The sequence below is a fragment of the Branchiostoma lanceolatum genome, chromosome 14, assembly GCF_035083965.1.
Source record: "Branchiostoma lanceolatum isolate klBraLanc5 chromosome 14, klBraLanc5.hap2, whole genome shotgun sequence".
NCBI lineage: Eukaryota > Metazoa > Chordata > Leptocardii > Amphioxiformes > Branchiostomatidae > Branchiostoma > Branchiostoma lanceolatum.
In genome coordinates this window covers 2885079-2902054 of record NC_089735.1, presented here as the reverse complement: position 1 = coordinate 2902054, position 16976 = coordinate 2885079, and the positions used below count along the sequence as shown (strand labels likewise).

The 16976-nt window shown below is 41.6% G+C and overlaps 1 protein-coding gene across 1 annotated transcript in view; it reads left to right on the top strand.

Moving 5' to 3' along the window:
- Nucleotides 1-16976, top strand: part of LOC136448669 (cadherin-23-like) — a 90608-nt gene that overhangs the window by 50276 nt on the left and 23356 nt on the right. Inside the window, exons 36-54 of the mRNA XM_066448308.1 lie at nucleotides 615-722; nucleotides 1395-1514; nucleotides 2613-2718; nucleotides 3118-3318; nucleotides 3770-3920; nucleotides 4620-4746; nucleotides 6711-6934; nucleotides 7303-7388; nucleotides 7969-8196; nucleotides 8646-8815; nucleotides 9870-10007; nucleotides 10444-10563; nucleotides 11267-11450; nucleotides 12158-12261; nucleotides 12483-12623; nucleotides 14013-14106; nucleotides 15108-15308; nucleotides 15691-15793; nucleotides 16227-16368. Of these exons, the coding sequence (XP_066304405.1) occupies nucleotides 615-722; nucleotides 1395-1514; nucleotides 2613-2718; nucleotides 3118-3318; nucleotides 3770-3920; nucleotides 4620-4746; nucleotides 6711-6934; nucleotides 7303-7388; nucleotides 7969-8196; nucleotides 8646-8815; nucleotides 9870-10007; nucleotides 10444-10563; nucleotides 11267-11450; nucleotides 12158-12261; nucleotides 12483-12623; nucleotides 14013-14106; nucleotides 15108-15308; nucleotides 15691-15793; nucleotides 16227-16368 (2748 nt within the window). The remainder of the gene's footprint in view (nucleotides 1-614; nucleotides 723-1394; nucleotides 1515-2612; nucleotides 2719-3117; nucleotides 3319-3769; nucleotides 3921-4619; nucleotides 4747-6710; nucleotides 6935-7302; nucleotides 7389-7968; nucleotides 8197-8645; nucleotides 8816-9869; nucleotides 10008-10443; nucleotides 10564-11266; nucleotides 11451-12157; nucleotides 12262-12482; nucleotides 12624-14012; nucleotides 14107-15107; nucleotides 15309-15690; nucleotides 15794-16226; nucleotides 16369-16976) is intronic.

Sequence of the window (16976 nt, the reverse complement as noted above, 5' to 3'; positions counted from 1 at the left end):
ATGCTCTTTTCCTTAGCATGAAAGTTCATCTGTGTTGGTAGAATTTATCATTAACAAGACTAAGAGAAATTAGGACTTACCCCAAATTTTTGGTTGACTCCATCAACCCTGTTCACGGAATGAACCCCGCTACTGCAACGTGACGTCAGCGACACGTGATCACAGTAGCGGGTCATACGAGAGCCCACAGACCTACCTTGAACAGAGACGGGGGACGACACAAGTTATCTGGCACGTATGACACGCTACTGCGATCACGTGTCGCTGACGTCACGTTGCAGTAGCCAGGTTCATTCCGTGAACAGAGTTGATGGAGTCAACCGAAAATTTGGGGTAAGTCCCAATTTCTCTTACTGTGTTGGACGAAAAGTTTAGTCTTGTTAATAATGAATTCTACCAACACAGATGAACTTTCATGCTAAGGAAAAGAGTATTTCTTTATTTGCGTTCATCACAATGAGTAGGGGTCCTTCCCAGTGTGAGTGGATCAAACTTTACAGTACGGTCTTATGCAACTAATACGTACGATACAAAACTGGTCCGTTTGTTGGTATTGCAATTTTAGTTAATTTGAATCAAAGAATGATCCTAACTTTTACATTGTTATGTTTCAGAACGGAGAGATCTATGTGAACGGCCTGTTGGACAGAGAAGTCATTCCTCAGTACACCCTGACTGTCACAGCCAGCGACAACCCTCAAAACCCCACACATGTTAGAAGGGTAGGGCACTTTCATTCTGATTATCATACTTTTGCCCACACACTCTTGATACCTTACTTTATTCAGTAGTTGTGTCCGGGTGGTGTAGAGATCTGCACGCTCTGCTACTCACCACATCTGGTTTGAATTCCATGAAGCCAGAGACCCGGGAGCACGTCTTGGTCTGGACAGAGCTGGAAAAGAGTTGCATCGTTCTTTCAAAGGGGACATAAAGCCGGTGACCCTGCAAGAGGCGCTAGTCTCAAACATCAACCTCTGCACGCAAAAGATCCCAAACACAGTTATCGAGAAGAGCAGGGGTACTTGAAAAAGCACTAGATACTTGAAAAAGCATCATGCCTAACCTCAGTTGAGGATAACTGTTTTATCCTTTCTTTACCTATGGGCTTCTGCCTTTTTTAGCCTTAGGCCACACCAATTTGATTTCTTGGTTAACAGATTTTTATTTTTGATTTTAGCAACAAAAAAATAATGAAAACAGAAGGCTGGTGTGAAAATTTGCACCTGACCCTGTTCACTCCCTGATACTGTGTGCACCAAAGTAAAGCTATTCCTCTGAGATTCTGTTTTCATGTTGTTTTTCCAATCTAGCATTTTTTTATGAATTCTTTCATACCGTTAACCAAGAAAATAAATTGGTGTGGCCGTAAATGTTGCCTTTCCTTCCTGCAGGACACCACACAGGTTTACATCACAGTGATCGACGAAAACGACCAGAGACCGAGGTTCACCCAGCCGCTCTACAGGGGCAGAATCTCTGAGAACTCGCAGGCAGGAACAGCTGTGGACATGGTAACTACAACCAAAATCTGAGAAAAAAAGAAAGAAAGAAAAACTACAACCAAAATTCAATTCTTTATTAAAATACTAAACTTGCAGACACACAACACTAGATTGCATTGAATTATTGATATTTACAATTGATATTATAGAGACTTAACACATATAAACATATATATATAGATATACATCCCTGACACGACAGGTGCCCATCATTGCGTACCAGATTCTACAGTCTGCTTGTACAGTCTGATTGACTGGTGGAGAAAAGAGTTCTGTAGTCTTTTGTCCTTGCTGGGAGATGGAGATGCTGTGTTTTTCCTAAGTGAATTTATATATCTGTCCCTGCTACTGAACACTATCTAGATACAGGTTAACACACCTGTCTCTGGTGCTGAACACCATCTACTCACTGAACACCATCTACTCACTGAACACCATCTACTCACTGAACACCATAGTTGTGTGCATTGTCCAGTGGGTAGTGACCCTGCCTCTGGACCAAGAAATCACAGCTGCAAGGGTTGCAGTCCATGGGAAGAGACGTTAAGCCATGGTCCACTGTTCATTGTGCTTGTCCAAAAGAGCTTAGGAAATTTCCCCAATACAACGAATCTTTAAATATTACACATGATGTTCGTCCATCGTAGTCGATGAAGACCTCGACTTCAGTCGCCCTTATAATTAAACATTGAATAAATATTGCACATACACACAAGCAAACACACCTGTCCTTGTAGTATTGGTGCCAAACACCATTGTCACACAGATAAACACACCTGTCCCTGGTGCTGAACACCATCCACACACAAGCAAACACACCTGTCCTTGTAGTATTGGTGCCGAACACCATTCTTACACAGATAAACAAACCTGTTCTTGGTGCTGAACACCATCCACAAGCAAACGCACCTGTCCTTGTAGTATTGCTGCCGAACACCATTCTTACACAGATAAACAAACCTGTCCCTGGTGCTGAACACCATCCACACACAAATACAGTAAACAAATTTCAATTCCAGACATGTTGTGCAACATAATACATAGAATGGGCTATAGGAAAACCCAAAGAGAAAAGAAAAGCATAAATTCCTGTACTTCTGTTGACAGAGTGAAGACATCCTTGCGGTTGATGCCGATGCCACTACCAATGCAGAAGTGCACTACTCCATCTTTGGCAAGGACGCAAGATTCTTCAGGATAGACAGTGTCAAAGGTAACAGTTAATCAACTCAAATTTGTAAAAACAAGTCGTGTTGAATATATTTGAATTTCTTTATAGCAGAATAATCTGATATAATGAAAAAGTCAGACATATATCACAGCGCAACTGTGATGAAACTTTATTCCTCTGTGTTTTTTTATGTTGTGGTGTTGTGTTGGCATAATGGTTAGGGTTAGCACCCAGAGATCTTGAGTTTGAATCCTATTATACTTTTTTTCACTCCACTCAGGTGTAAAAATGAGTACCTGACTTTTGTTACGGAGGTAAAAGGCGGTGGAAGGAAAGGGTTGGACTCCTAATCGAATGCCCTAGACATAGGATAACAACCCACTGTCCCTACGGTCTCAAAAAGGCTGTGGGACTACCTTAAACCTTTTTTTCTGTTTACAGGAGAGCTGTTTGTGAGAGACGGCAGTTTACTGGACAGGGAAACGGTTGGCAACGACCTCAGCTTCACTGTCATGGCGGCCGATCCGGGCGGGCTGAACGAGTCTGCCGGTATCTACCTGGAGATCCTGGATCAAAACGACAATTCTCCCATCTTCACATCAACACTCTTTAGGGCAAATGTGTCTGAAGGTGCTTTCCCAGGTAAGGAGAATTTTTTGTCCAAAAGCAGATATCACTGAGTCAAACATTGTTTTTGTCTACTGTTATAAGTGGCAAATTTTACAAACAACAAAGAAGGAACAATAGCCATTGAATTCTTTTTCATTTCAATTTCACCCTAGCTTTGGCTGCAACATACTGTTCTTAGCTCATCATAATAATAATGATCAAAATAGATTTTTTCATCCATTCATTCATTCATTCATTCATTCATTAATTCTTTTATTCATCCTTTTATTCATCCTTTTATTCATTCATCCATCCATTCATCCATCCATTCATCCATCCATCCATGCACCCACCCATCCAACCATCCATCCATCCATCCATCCATCCATCCATCCATCCATCCATCCATCCATCCATCCATCCATCCATCCATCCATTCAAAAGCAATCAGTTATAATACAAACAGACACCTTCTCTCCTACAGGAACCTCGGTGACGAGAATCCAGGCCAGTGACCAGGACGATGGCCTGAACAAACTCATCGCCTACCGGATAGAGAGCGGAGGGCAGGACAAGTTCACCATCAACCCAGAGACAGGCGTCATCCGCATCGCCCACCGACAAGCACTGGACAGGTAGTTATCTCCATGAAAAATGGAGATATAGTTTTAGGTGTGTCTGTGTGTGTTTGTCTGTCTGTTTGTTTGTCTGTCTGTTTGTGTTTCCGGACTGATGTACTCAGCATAACTCAAGAATCTCTTGATGGATTACAATGATATTTGGCTTGTAGGCAGGTGTTGGGAAGCCGTAATTAAAGTTTGATTTTGGGCCCCCTTGTATGTGACCTTGGTACTGCAGCAGAACTTCAGTTTTTGTATCTTTTGACCTGGACGTGCTATGGTCTTCATTTTTAGGTGGCAGATAGCTTGTGATGTACTGAATAAGTGGTGTATGTTTGGGCCCCCTAGCAGCTTGCTCTGGTTTCAATCCTCAATCACTTTCTTCACTTGGATCAATATGGCAGAAATACATGACTATTGTACTCGTTAATTGTGCTGATCTTACAACATACAGATCTAAAACATACAGTACAAGAATGAAAGACAAAAATGGACATTAACACAACAACACCATGACAGTCTGCATTTGTCTGTTGTACAGACAGATAGAGTAGTGGAGAAAGGAGTTGTACAGTCTGTTGGTCTGAGCTAAGGGGACACTGATTCCACAAGCCCCACACAACGTCAAGTTGTGTTATGTTGTAATGACCTTTGAGGTCAATGATGACATCACTGTTACTGTATATCACTTTCTCTTCAACCTCACTTTCTCAGGGAGGCACGTGATCAGTACGTCCTGGTCGTCAAGGCAACGGATCACGGCATTCCCACGCGGTCCGGAACCAGCACGGTCCTGATCGATGTGGAGGACATCAATGACAGTGCGCCGTACTTCCTACAGGTCATCTCACAAACTGAAAATTCCTTGCACTCGCTCATTCTCATCTAGATGCACACATTCTGTAACTTCCGTTACAGTTTGAAGTAAGATGTTCCTGGCATTAATATATGCCACATAGAAGGTGCCAAACTGTTGTTTTTATGACGACTTAAAGCTTTTAAAAACGACCTTGGCACCTTAGATGTGGCATATATTAATGCCAGGAACGTCTTACGTTAAACGGTAACGGAAGTTACAGAATGTGTATATTTAAATGAGAACGAGCGACTGTGTTTTCTCAAATCAAGTATCAATTAAAGTATGCGCCATGATTTTTGGAAATGGTCAGACGTTTCAGGTAGCAATTGGTATAACGGGGGTTGCCCTACCTTAGGACGCGTCCTAACTTAGGACGGATTTTTTAGTGATCTTGTTATGCATAAGTACGCCGTGTTTGTGTCCACTGACTATGCTCATAAGGAAGATAAATAAACCAAGTCCATGCACATAATTTTCATTTGCATTCAAAACATATGTGTACATATTCATTTCTTGTTTTGTCGAGAATGGTATTTTGACAATAATGATGGCAACGCTGAGTAGAGGGTCACTGCGTAGCTAGACGGCCCGACACCTAAATATACGACCTAGGCCTGTGCCAAGCAGATATACAACTATCATACACATAAGAAATATAACTTCATAAAACACAAACAAATTGGGTCTTTAAGTGTTTGTTGAGAAGAAAACCGACCAAAGAAAACAACGTAAACATCGCTGCCGTCTGGCAACGTTGTTTTCCCGCCATTTTTTGGAGCCGCGATGGTGGTGGACGGCGATTCGACGCACAGCTTTGTAACGCTCTAACATGTGATTGGTACCGTCTATGAAAAGGAAACTGAATACAGATATGGCGAAGATATTTCCCAATAAGTAGACGGAGTATTGTTGATGTAAGCGGTGTTGTTTTTTCGTAATGATTTTGTAAGTCGGGTCGCATGCAAGACGTACGTCGGGCCGCGCGCAAAGTGCGTAGTAGCCTATTTCCCGCCAAAACATGAGCTGGGATGCGCTAGATATAGCCCTTCTCACATGACGTTAGAAGTGCACACAGTCAAAATTTTCCGGTCAAAAGAAAGCTAGAATATAGCAGACTTCAAGCCTTATTTACATTTCCCTAACTTCATCACCAACTTCCGAAGAGAGCAAAATTACCAAAGCATACTAAGTTAGGCACACTATCTGGCGTAGCACTAAATCAGAAGGTACATTCGTGAAAACGTCTCACAGCGTTTGCCGCTTGTAACTCGGAGCGTGAAGGGCCCATGAACAATATGAATACATTTCTTGTCCATGTATGTTCTTTAGATGAATGTGTTCAAAATTCATTCATTAAAACATGACCATTCTCTGACAACCAGCAATGGAGCGCCGTGAGTTCGAGCGCGTAAAAAAACGTCCTATGTTTGGGCGACTCCCGTTACTACTGTATATAATTTTCTGGAAAAATCTGAAGATTTTCTGGGAAAATCTGAAGATTTTCTGGAAAAATCTGAAGATTTTCTGGAAAAATCTGAAGATTTTCTGGAAAGTTTGAAGATTTTCTGGAAAAATCTGAAGATTTTTTTATTTTGAACGACACTTGATGACCCCCGCTGGGGGTCATTATGATCCATTAAGTGGCATGGAAGTATACGCTGTGAGGGACTAGAAATATTTGTCCAAGGTGCAATACTGTAATTCACTTCAAGTTCACGGAAGCAAAATTTCACGGCGTAAGAAAAAGGGACATTTTCACTGAACTTTAACTTCACGGTGGTAGCAAGTGATTTACAGAAAGGATGTGTGGAGGAATCATAAATAGGTTTTTCACTGTGATGATAAGTTCACAGTCCAGAGGTGACAGTGAAAACAGTGAACTTACAGTGAAAGAAACAAGAATTACAGTATCTAGTCCAAAATTAATCTGGAGTGTGTTTTAACAGTACATCCACACAGCGACTGTGTCAGAGAGTATGGGGATCGGTAGCTGGATCATCAACATCACAGCCGTGGATCGGGATCTGGACAGCCTGCTGGATTACTCCATCACAGCAGTGGTGGCCACAGACCTGCAGGGGAACCACATCGTCAACGGGATGGGCTATCTGGACTGGTTTGGAGTGGACCAGTTTGGAGGAGGGCTGTTTGTGAACTCCACCTTAAACAGGTAAACTTTGGGTTTCCAGCATCACAGAATATCACCACAAGTGTACAAACTTCAGAACGTCGCGCGTTCGATCACGTGTTCGGTGGTTCGTCGGAATGTTGGACAAATTGGCGGACAAGTCAAGCGGCGGTGGGGATTGTGTATACATCTTTTTTTAAAGACGTTCGCACGACGCTACAAAGTCACATCCATACGTGATGAATATTGCTGTGCAGTGTAATAAGGTATATTCTACTAATGATGTAGAAAGATAACCAAAAAACAGTGAATTTTGTTTTATGTTCATGCTACAATACGTCCCTTTAAGGGTTATTATACCCAGTAGGTATATACATGTATGTACAATAAAGGTCTCCATTCTTTAACAGGGAGCAGGCAGAGGTGGTGCAGTTGACTATCGGTGTGGAGGATCTGGCGTCAGACGTGCCACAGAGGACACGGAGTGGGAGGGATGGTAGGGACAGCTTCTGTCTTGCATATTTAAGGGCCCTTTTACAGATAGAACCATATCCGAATCTCTCTCTCTCTCTCTCTTACACATAGATGGGGGAGCCCCAGAACTCCTCATCAGGTGCAAGTCTTTTTTGTAGAAAGAGTTTTTACGGCTGGATGCCCTTTTGGGCTTAGGACTTTGGTATTTTTGCATTATGGCCGTCGCTATACATTGTTATAGTGTTGTTTGGACTACTCATGCATAGAAAAGACTGAATAAATAGACTTTCAAAATTCGAAATGTTTGGGCCCTAATATTGCTTGGGTTCCATTAAAATCCCTACATACTTTGGTCACACTAATTTATTTTCTTGCTTAACGGAATAATAAAAATGTAAAAAAACATGCTACATGAAAACAGAATCTCACTTGAGGCACGCAGTATCTGGGAGTGAACAGGGTAAGGTGCAAGTTTTCACCCCAGCCTTCTGCTTTCATGATTCTTTTTTTGTTGCTAAAATTAAAAAGAAATATCCGTTAACCAAGAAATTACATTTGTGTGGCCTTAAATCCATTTAAAGTACACGACTGTTCTACCCCAGCTCAGGTGACCATCAGTATCATCGATGAAAACGACAACACGCCGACCTTCCAGCCTCCCGGTGTCGCGTTCTACCAGGAGAGGATTCTGGAGGAGGTTCCCGTGGGGACCGTCGTCATGAGTATCATAGCAACGGACGCAGACAAAGGGAAGAATGGCATCATCACCTACAGGATTGTCAACGGCTCGCTGGCTACCGAGTTCTTCGCCATCAGGGATAAATATTTGGGTTTGTTGAACAAACTTACTTACGACTTTTCTCCCGTTGGAGCACAAAGCACTGACAAACTTTCTGCATGTTTAGCAAAGCAGCTTTTATCAATGGTTTTGTCCAGTTACATGTAGTCCAGTGGTTAGCATACTATGTACATTACTACAGTCAAACCTGCCTAGGCGACCACCTCTTCAACGTGACCACCTGGCCATGGCGACCGCTTTTTCTCGGTCCCGAAAATTGTCCCCATAGGCACAAGCATTAAGCTGCCTGCCCAAGGCGACCACCCGTCCAACGCGACCGCCACGAATTGGGACCACACAGAGCACAATCCCTGCCCATGGCGGCTGCCCATTTCCAAGCGTGTAGTGACATCAGATCATTTTGCTGTAGGATTTCGCGGAAATGTTTTAAGACCTTCGTTGAAGATGTGCTTGTCTAACATGCCATGATATATCCCCCAGGCACCATCACAGTGAGCCGTCCAGTGGACCATGAGCAGCACCAGTGGGTGAACTTCACCGTGCAGGCAGCAGACGAGGGCAAACCTGTCAGGACAGCTGACATCCCCGTCTCCATACAGATCGTCGACATCAACGACAACAATCCCATCTTCTCACTCAAGAAATATCAGGTCAGAAACAACTCATTTTTCGTACATGTATGCTACACGTCGAGCAGAACTGGATAGGTGACAGTTAGGGGTGGATACCGGTTTGGCTTAATAAAGTCCAAGTCCAAGTCTAGGTCCAAAGATTTAGGTTCAGGTCCTGGACCTGGACCTGGACCTGATCCTGTCCAGTTGATGTTTTGTTTTATTAGACCAATATTAAGCATAGAGAATTAATACTGACACACACGACTATAAAAGTTTCTTAGTGGGAAGACTTTCAAGATAAACCAGTGTTTGATATTTAAATGTTGCAATTAGTTCAAATGCCTTTTCTGTCAGAGGGGAGACTCAAAACACTTTTTATCAAACAAAATAGAAAAATATATTTTCACTTTGTTCAGGTTTTTTTGGACTCAGGTTTTTGGCTTTCAGGTTTTTTGGACTCGGTTCTTGGATGTTATAAAGGTCCAAATCAGGTCCAGCGAACCGGTATCCACCCCTACTGATGCAGTGGATTGCTGTGGACTGGAGCTTAACTTTTCTCCAGAGGAAAGAAAATGATATTAGATTTTAATTTGTAACAATTTTTTTTCTGATGCACAAGCAGTATTATCAATTATAGCATTTTCGCAGTAAAAAACACTGTAGTTTGGACATTATATTTGAAGCCAACATTTTTGTCCATCAATGGTCCACCAGTGTTTATCACAGAATCTATTAAGTTATAAACAAGTTACATAAGTCAGACATGTCCCATGGACTACTTTCATTTAGTCTTTTTGCAATTCAAGAAAAGAAAATTTGTTTTGTATCCGTTGCTGTATTTCCAAATGCTACAACAAGTCTGTAAGACTTTGACTTTGACTTTATTCAGATCCACAATTAGCTTACAATGTGCAGCTTTTCTTCCTGTGGTCCTTAAACAAATACAAATACACAAAGATACAACATTACGCAATACTTTCCCACACAATACACAGTCAGTCATCTAGAATGTTTATTGTGGAATGTGCATTGCATTGCTGAATGCTGGTAAGTATGCCAGGCCTCCTTTGACTTTTCTGTTTGTCTGCAGGCCTCAGTTTTAGAGAACCAGCCTGCTGGCACAGAGGTGCTGAGGGTCACGGCTACAGACAGGGACAGCGGCAGCTACGGCAGGGTGCAGTACCACCTCTCAGGGGCAGGGGGCAGGTTTACCATCCATCCTGATCAGGTGAGTGAGACCTTCGTACAGGGCTGTCTCTAGCTTTAGATTCTTTTCACTCCCACTCATTGTTTAGGAGCCCATGTTGTTGATTAGCATTGTTGAATCAGTTATTATAAGCTTACAAAAATACAGTTCCATCAGTTTTGATTTTGGGAAATAAATGGGGTGAAATTTTTTGTCCGTCCCAATAAGGAAATTTCTATCCCAGGACAGAAGGACGGGTCATGGAGATCGCCCTACATTTGTTTCACTGTCAGTTTTGAAGGATTGGTAGGAAAATTTTGGAAAATGGAATTGATGAATGGTTGTAAGTCTAGAAATATCTAATAGATCAATCAATCAATAAATCAATCAATAACTTGTATCATGAATTTTAAATGAATCTTAAATCTTAAAGGTTTTTAAGATAAACTGTTATATCTTCATGATGTTTGACTATCAGGGTAACATCACCCTGACTGAGCCTCTGGACAGGGAGGAGCAGACAGACTACCTCCTGAGTGTCACAGCCACGGACAACACGCACGGGTTGCCTAGCAACAGCAGGGAGAACTCAGTACAGGTGAGGTCACCACACAAGTGCTGTCAATCATTTATCATTATGTACAGTCAAACCTGCTCAAGAAGACCACCCAGGCAACCGATAAAATCTGGTCTATGTGGACAGGTGGTCACCATTGGCACTCGCTTGTGTCAATGAGAAAATTATCTAAGGGACCACCAAAAAGTGATCACACTGGCCAGGTGTTCCCTAGACCACACCAATTTAATTTCTTGGTTAACGGATTTTAAAAAAAGATGCTAGATTGGAAAATCAACATGAAAACAGAATCGCAGAGGAAAGTTTGTATTTTGGTGCACACAGTTTCAGGGAGTGAACAGGGTCAGGTGCAAGTTTTCACCCCAGCCTTCTGTTTAAATGATGTCCTTGTGCTAAAATTAAAAAAAAAATCTGTTAACCAAGAAATTAAATTGGTGTGGCCTTATGTAGAGGTGGTCACTTGAGTTAAGGTTTTACCATGTGGACAGGCATACTTTCAGGTCTCAATTTGTACCTTTGCCAAGATGGTTATGTTTTCGGTGCCGTTTGTGTGTTATAGGATTCATGACCTCATGATATTTGGTAGGTAGATAGGAGTCGGGAAAACAAGCAACAAATTTGATAATGAGCCTCTTAGCAGTTTTCTACGTGACTGCAGCAGATATCTCGTGTTCTCAACATTATTTTGGGTGATCTTGATTATCCTCACTCCATTTTGAACCAGGTTGCGGTGACAGTGCTGGATGAAAACGACAACACCCCCGAATCGTCCACGTCCAAGTTCGACTTCCGTGTCCCAGAGAATCAGCCAGCGGGGGAGTATGTGGGAACCATCCTGGCCAGTGATAGGGATGAAGGGGACAACGGCAGGCTGCAGTTCTCCATTATCAAACAGGAGCCAAACCATGGTAGGTCAACAAAACGTTTTCACATCCCTTGAATAATTTCATATTCAGAAAAACGTGTTTTGCAAGGAAAGGTACTCAGACCGACGTACTAGCTAGCAAGGTGGTCAGGCCGTTGCCGAGTGAAAACCTGAAATCTCTTTGTGCCAAGTAGCCGACAAACAAGTTGTAAAACGGGGGTGTCAGGATCACATCACCTGAATAATTTAATCAGAAAATTGTTTCTACATGTACAATGACTAGCACTTGCTATTTCCTTTACCACTAGGCCACACCGAGTTGATTACATGGATGGCATCCATGCCTGCATCACTTTTTGTCCATTTCCCCCCCAAAAAAGTTGGTGACAATACTGCAAATCGTACACTCACTCACCTAATTTGTACAAAAAAGCTGCAAGTGTAGGTTAACGATACAAGCACGTCACTGGGGCTTAAGATTGTGTTGGCATTTATAATTAAGCTTATCACCCAGTATGTAGGTTCATGTATAGGTCCAAAAAGAGATTGTAACATTTTTATGCAACAGAATACAGACTTTGTTATTGGTATACCATGTTCTGATTGTTCAGTGATTTTTTCAACCTTCCTGACCACTTAGATTTCATAATGAAGGCAAACCATTTTTTTTGTATGCTTGCATAAGTTTTGGTGTTCCCACAAGACATGCAATAAAATTAGTAAAGAAATATTTATCACGTTTCTTCCCAGTTTTGCTGTTTGAGGTAGAGAACAGCACAGGAGTGATTTCTTCAGCAAGGCTACTGGACAGAGAGACCATGGGGTACAATGGCATTGTGGAACTCACCATACAGGTAAATGCCAAATTCAATACATTTTGTCATGTGTTCTATTTGTTCATTAATGCGTCCCTACTTTAAATGGGGATTTGATTTTGTTTAAGGGAGAAAATGGAGTGTTCAAGATGGTTTTAATTTTGTGGTGGTTTTTGAGTTCGTTGTGAAGAGGTCTATGAGCTTTTTGGCTAATGTATAAACGTAACTGAGCTGTATCTTGAACTTTTTTTACATTTCAGATATCTGATCTGGGTACTCCTCCAAAGATGACGAAAACAAAGGCAGTTATAAAGATCCTCGACAGCAATGACAACAGTCCGTACTTCCAACAGTCCTCTTACAGTCTGGCTGTCGCGGAGGACGAGTATGGGGGAACCTCTGTAAGACATATTCTATCTTTTATTAGGCCGTATGGGCTGTGCATGGGTTTATATCCACGGTGTCTTGGGCATGGTACTGGAAGGCGGAGCCCATCCCTGTCCGTCCACTGCCTTTTACCTCCCCAACTGAAATCAGGTACCCATTTTTACACCTGGATGGAGTGGGGAATATCGTATAAAGTGCCTTTCATAAGGACGAAGCAGCTAGATGTAGTAGTATCCAGCTAACCATGCAGGAATGCCAGGAATCAAACTTGTGACCTCTTGATCTTGTGTCCACTAGCCTAACCCCTCGACCATATGATGTCACTGTTCATGTGGACAACTGTCGATTCAGCACCAAGGGCATGTATGTGAAATTATGTTCCACAACATCTAAAGATGATTCAATCTCCACAACTGGATAAGATTCGAAGATAACTTCTGTTTTGAATGAACTGGCAGAACAAGTCAATACTGGAAAAAGGAAAGGAAAGTGATCATGAACCAGTTTAGCTCAAATGAACTCAATGAACAGATGAGCTAATCTTCCACTGGTCGTGACAGAGAAGACAGACACTATGTACAGTATTTACTGGTTCATTGTACCGGGGAAATTCCCCTAGCTCTTTTCGACAAGCACAATGAACAGTGGACCACGGCTTAATGTCCCGTCCTAAGGACTGCGACCCTTTCCGGTAGCGTGCATGTCACGTGAGCGACACAGCCAGGATCAAACCCTGGGCTTCTAGTTCCAGAGGCAAGATCGCTAACCACTGGACTACACACGCTACCTACCACTGGTACATGAGATGTACCTGGAAAAACTGGTTGAACATGATCAGGACATTAATTTTGTAAATTCTGTATGTAAAAGTCCTTAATATGTAAACCAGTTCATTCTAGTGATGCTGAAGATGAGTGATGGATGTCACTCAAAATGTCCAAAACTAGTCTTCCAATATTATCCAGTTGTAAGACATTGAATTGTCTTTAATCATTGTTGACTGGGATGTCTAACTTTTATCTGTGTAAGACAACCTTACATTATCGTCTTTCTCTTGACTGTTCCGACGGGGGTGTCCCTGTGGTGTAGTGGTCTGCGCTTCTGTTACTAGCCACATCTGGTTCAAATTACTTGGACCAGAAGGACCGGGTTCAAGCCCCGGGTAGGACATCTCTGGACAAGAGGTGCATACCAAAGACTTTATAAAATGGTACATACTTCTGAAACAGTATGGAAGTTAAACACACTTCACTGCCAGTGGACTAGCCCCCTGCTACAGTGATTGCACCACAGTGTGGCCCAGGGCTATGAAACAGAGATTGGCACCGCCCTATACACCTTATGGTGTGGGAGGATTTTAACTAACTTTTTAACTTGACTGTTCCTCCACTTACCATCCACAGATCCTGGGTCTAGTTGCCCTTGACAATGATGAGGGGAACGTGCTGACTTATTCCATCACTGAAGGAAACGAGGATAGAGACTTTGCCATAGGAGGTACCGTGTACTTCTCTATGTTATTACGTTTCATGATTTGGTAGGATGTTATTACTTCTGATAGATATGTGTAAAAATCATGTCCAATTAGGGCCAGATTTCATATACTACTATTAGCTGGTGTGTTACACTGAAGGGCTGTTATACACCAGCTATATAGACACAGATACAGACACTGAATGAACTTTGAAGATGTCGTTATCACATTGGTAAATTGATGTGGTGGTAATATAAGAGTGGATTCATTCCTCAGCAAACTGACATCTTAAGCACTGCAGTCATCCCTCAGTAGACCATCTGGAGCCACATAGCTCCACCAAGAAATGCAAACTTAGGGCTGAATTGACATAATTCATTATATGATAAGTAATCCATACATGTACTTTTGATGTGGAGGAGACAAGTTACAGTTTGTGCACAAACCTTTTGTCAGCATCCACTGGTCATTACCAAGTCCCTGGACCACAAGACAAAGCCCGTGTAGACCCTGACAGTCACCGCATCCTCACTCAATAGAACCCATGCAGTTAAATGTGCAAAGGTTACACTACCAAAAACCTTTTTTCTTATTCTGTCTTATTTTTTTGTTTTCTTCTTTCTATTTCTACTCAATTATAGCATGATGTTTTCCAATAAGAATTTTCCAGAAAAATAAGAAAAAATTGCTTTCTCTGCCTTACTGTAAGATTAATTTTTGTTTGGTCAAATGTTTTGTTCTTTCCTTAAAATATTTTTTATTGAAAATTTGATTCTACTAGAATAGTTTTCTTAAACTTTCTTGGTTTAAGAAAGCTCAAAAAAAAATTCTTGGATGCAATTCTTGTTTGTGCTTAAAAGAGGAATTCTTGTTTGTGCTTAAAAGAGGGATACTTGTATACAGAATAATATTCTTACTGACAGAAAAAATTCTTTGTAGAAGGAAAGACAAGAAAAACAAGAAAAACGATTTTTGGTAGGGTAAGTGTAGGTGTGACATTAACACTGCTTAAAACTTTTCTCAGCATCTACTGGTCATGTCATCGTTGCCAAGTCCCTGGACCACGAGACGAAGCCTGCCTACACTCTGACAGTCACGGCGTACGACCAGGACCGGAGAAACGGTTCCACCACGCTTCTGGTTGAGATCCTAGATGTGAACGACAACCCGCCTGTCTTCTCACAAGACGTCTATAGAGTGAAGGTTACGGAGGATGTACTACCTGGTACGTTAAGATCATTTTTATCTTTGCAAAGAAGGTTAATATGTTTTAGGTAACATTCGTGTGTGTGTCTGTAGGTAGATCTTGATGACACTTCAAAATTATTAGATTTTGGGCCACCTAGTTGCTTTTTGATGTTTTGGTACTGCAGCAGAATTGCCGGTTTTCGTATCTTTTTATCTGAAGATGGTACGTTCCCCAAATTGGAGTGGTAGATAGCTCTTGTGTACATAGGTTTGAGCCCCCTAGCAGCTTCTTTTGGAACTGCAGAGGCATTTTGTGATAATCTTTTTCGTTCTTTAATGTAAATATAGAACTGCATGAAGAGGAGACAAAGAAGTAAACTTAAGGTTTTATGACTGTTGATGCCCATGTGTCTATGCAGGTGCTGTGGTTGGACAGGTGGAGGCCACAGATGCTGACAACCTACCTCAGAACAAGAAAGTTTTATATCACATCATCTCCGGCAATGTCGACGACACGTTCAGGTGGGCTGACCACGCTGTCATTGCCTCCATTAAGAATTGAGCTATTGTTTAATCATGTCTGTGTGTTTGTTTGTTTGTTGCTTTGTTTGTGTTTCTGGAGCAATAACTTTTGAACCTTTGAATGGATTGTGATGATACTTGGTATGTGGGTAAGTCTTGGGGAGAGGAAGGTCAAGGTTGATTTTGGGCCTCCTGTCAGTTTTCCTTGGCACTGCAGCAGAACCTCCGTTTTTGTATCTTTTGTCCTGCACATGCTAGAAGTACATGTATATAAAAACATCAATTGAATCTACATGGAAAGGAAAAGTTAATCATTGCAATTGTATCCATGATTCTCTTTCTTTTTAGTTTGAAGCCAGGACTTAACCTCTTTACTATCAGTTAAGGGTAAGACATTACAGATGGAATTCATCTGTGTTATCTTCAACAATAGGATAGATACAGATTCAGGTGAAGTCTTCACCCAAGCTGCAGTAGACAGAGAGTCCCTCTCACAGTACCAGCTGACTATCCAGGCCACCAACCCTAGTGGGGACTCACAGAACGTCAACGGCACCTCACAGGTTATCACTCAGGTAAACTGAAAAAGAGATTTTTCTCTGGTTTAAGTTTATGCAGGAATGGTTAACATCTATTAACATAATTTTTTCAGGGTGCATAATTCCGCCACCCTGAAAAGATGCATTCAAACAGATCTCCAACCCAACATCCGCCAGTATAATGATCTCCTGTATATCTAAACTGTGCATACCTGGGGGTGCTGCAATAGAGATATCTCAAACCCACTGTTTTTCGATGTGGCGGATTAATGTAACCTGGAAGATTGATGTTAATGGAAGTTATAGTCCATGTAACTTCCAGCTGGGCTTGTTGTAAAGATGATATATATAATATACAGAGTGACTGTTTTTGTTTTGAAATGAGTTACTGTGAACAATGTGTGGCTGAGTAGCTAATAGCATCATAGAGTAAGCTAACCTACATTTGTACAGTCATGTACATCTTGAACATTTCCCACTTGTTACTGTAGTTTCTTTTATCTTGTTCAATTTTAGCTTAATGGCTTAATCTATACATTGTAGATCAGCTTGTAGTGTACTAGACACATGTTACTTCCTGGCATACAAATATTTCATTTGTGTCACAACGTTTGCAGCAGTGTTGTATACATGTACATGTATCT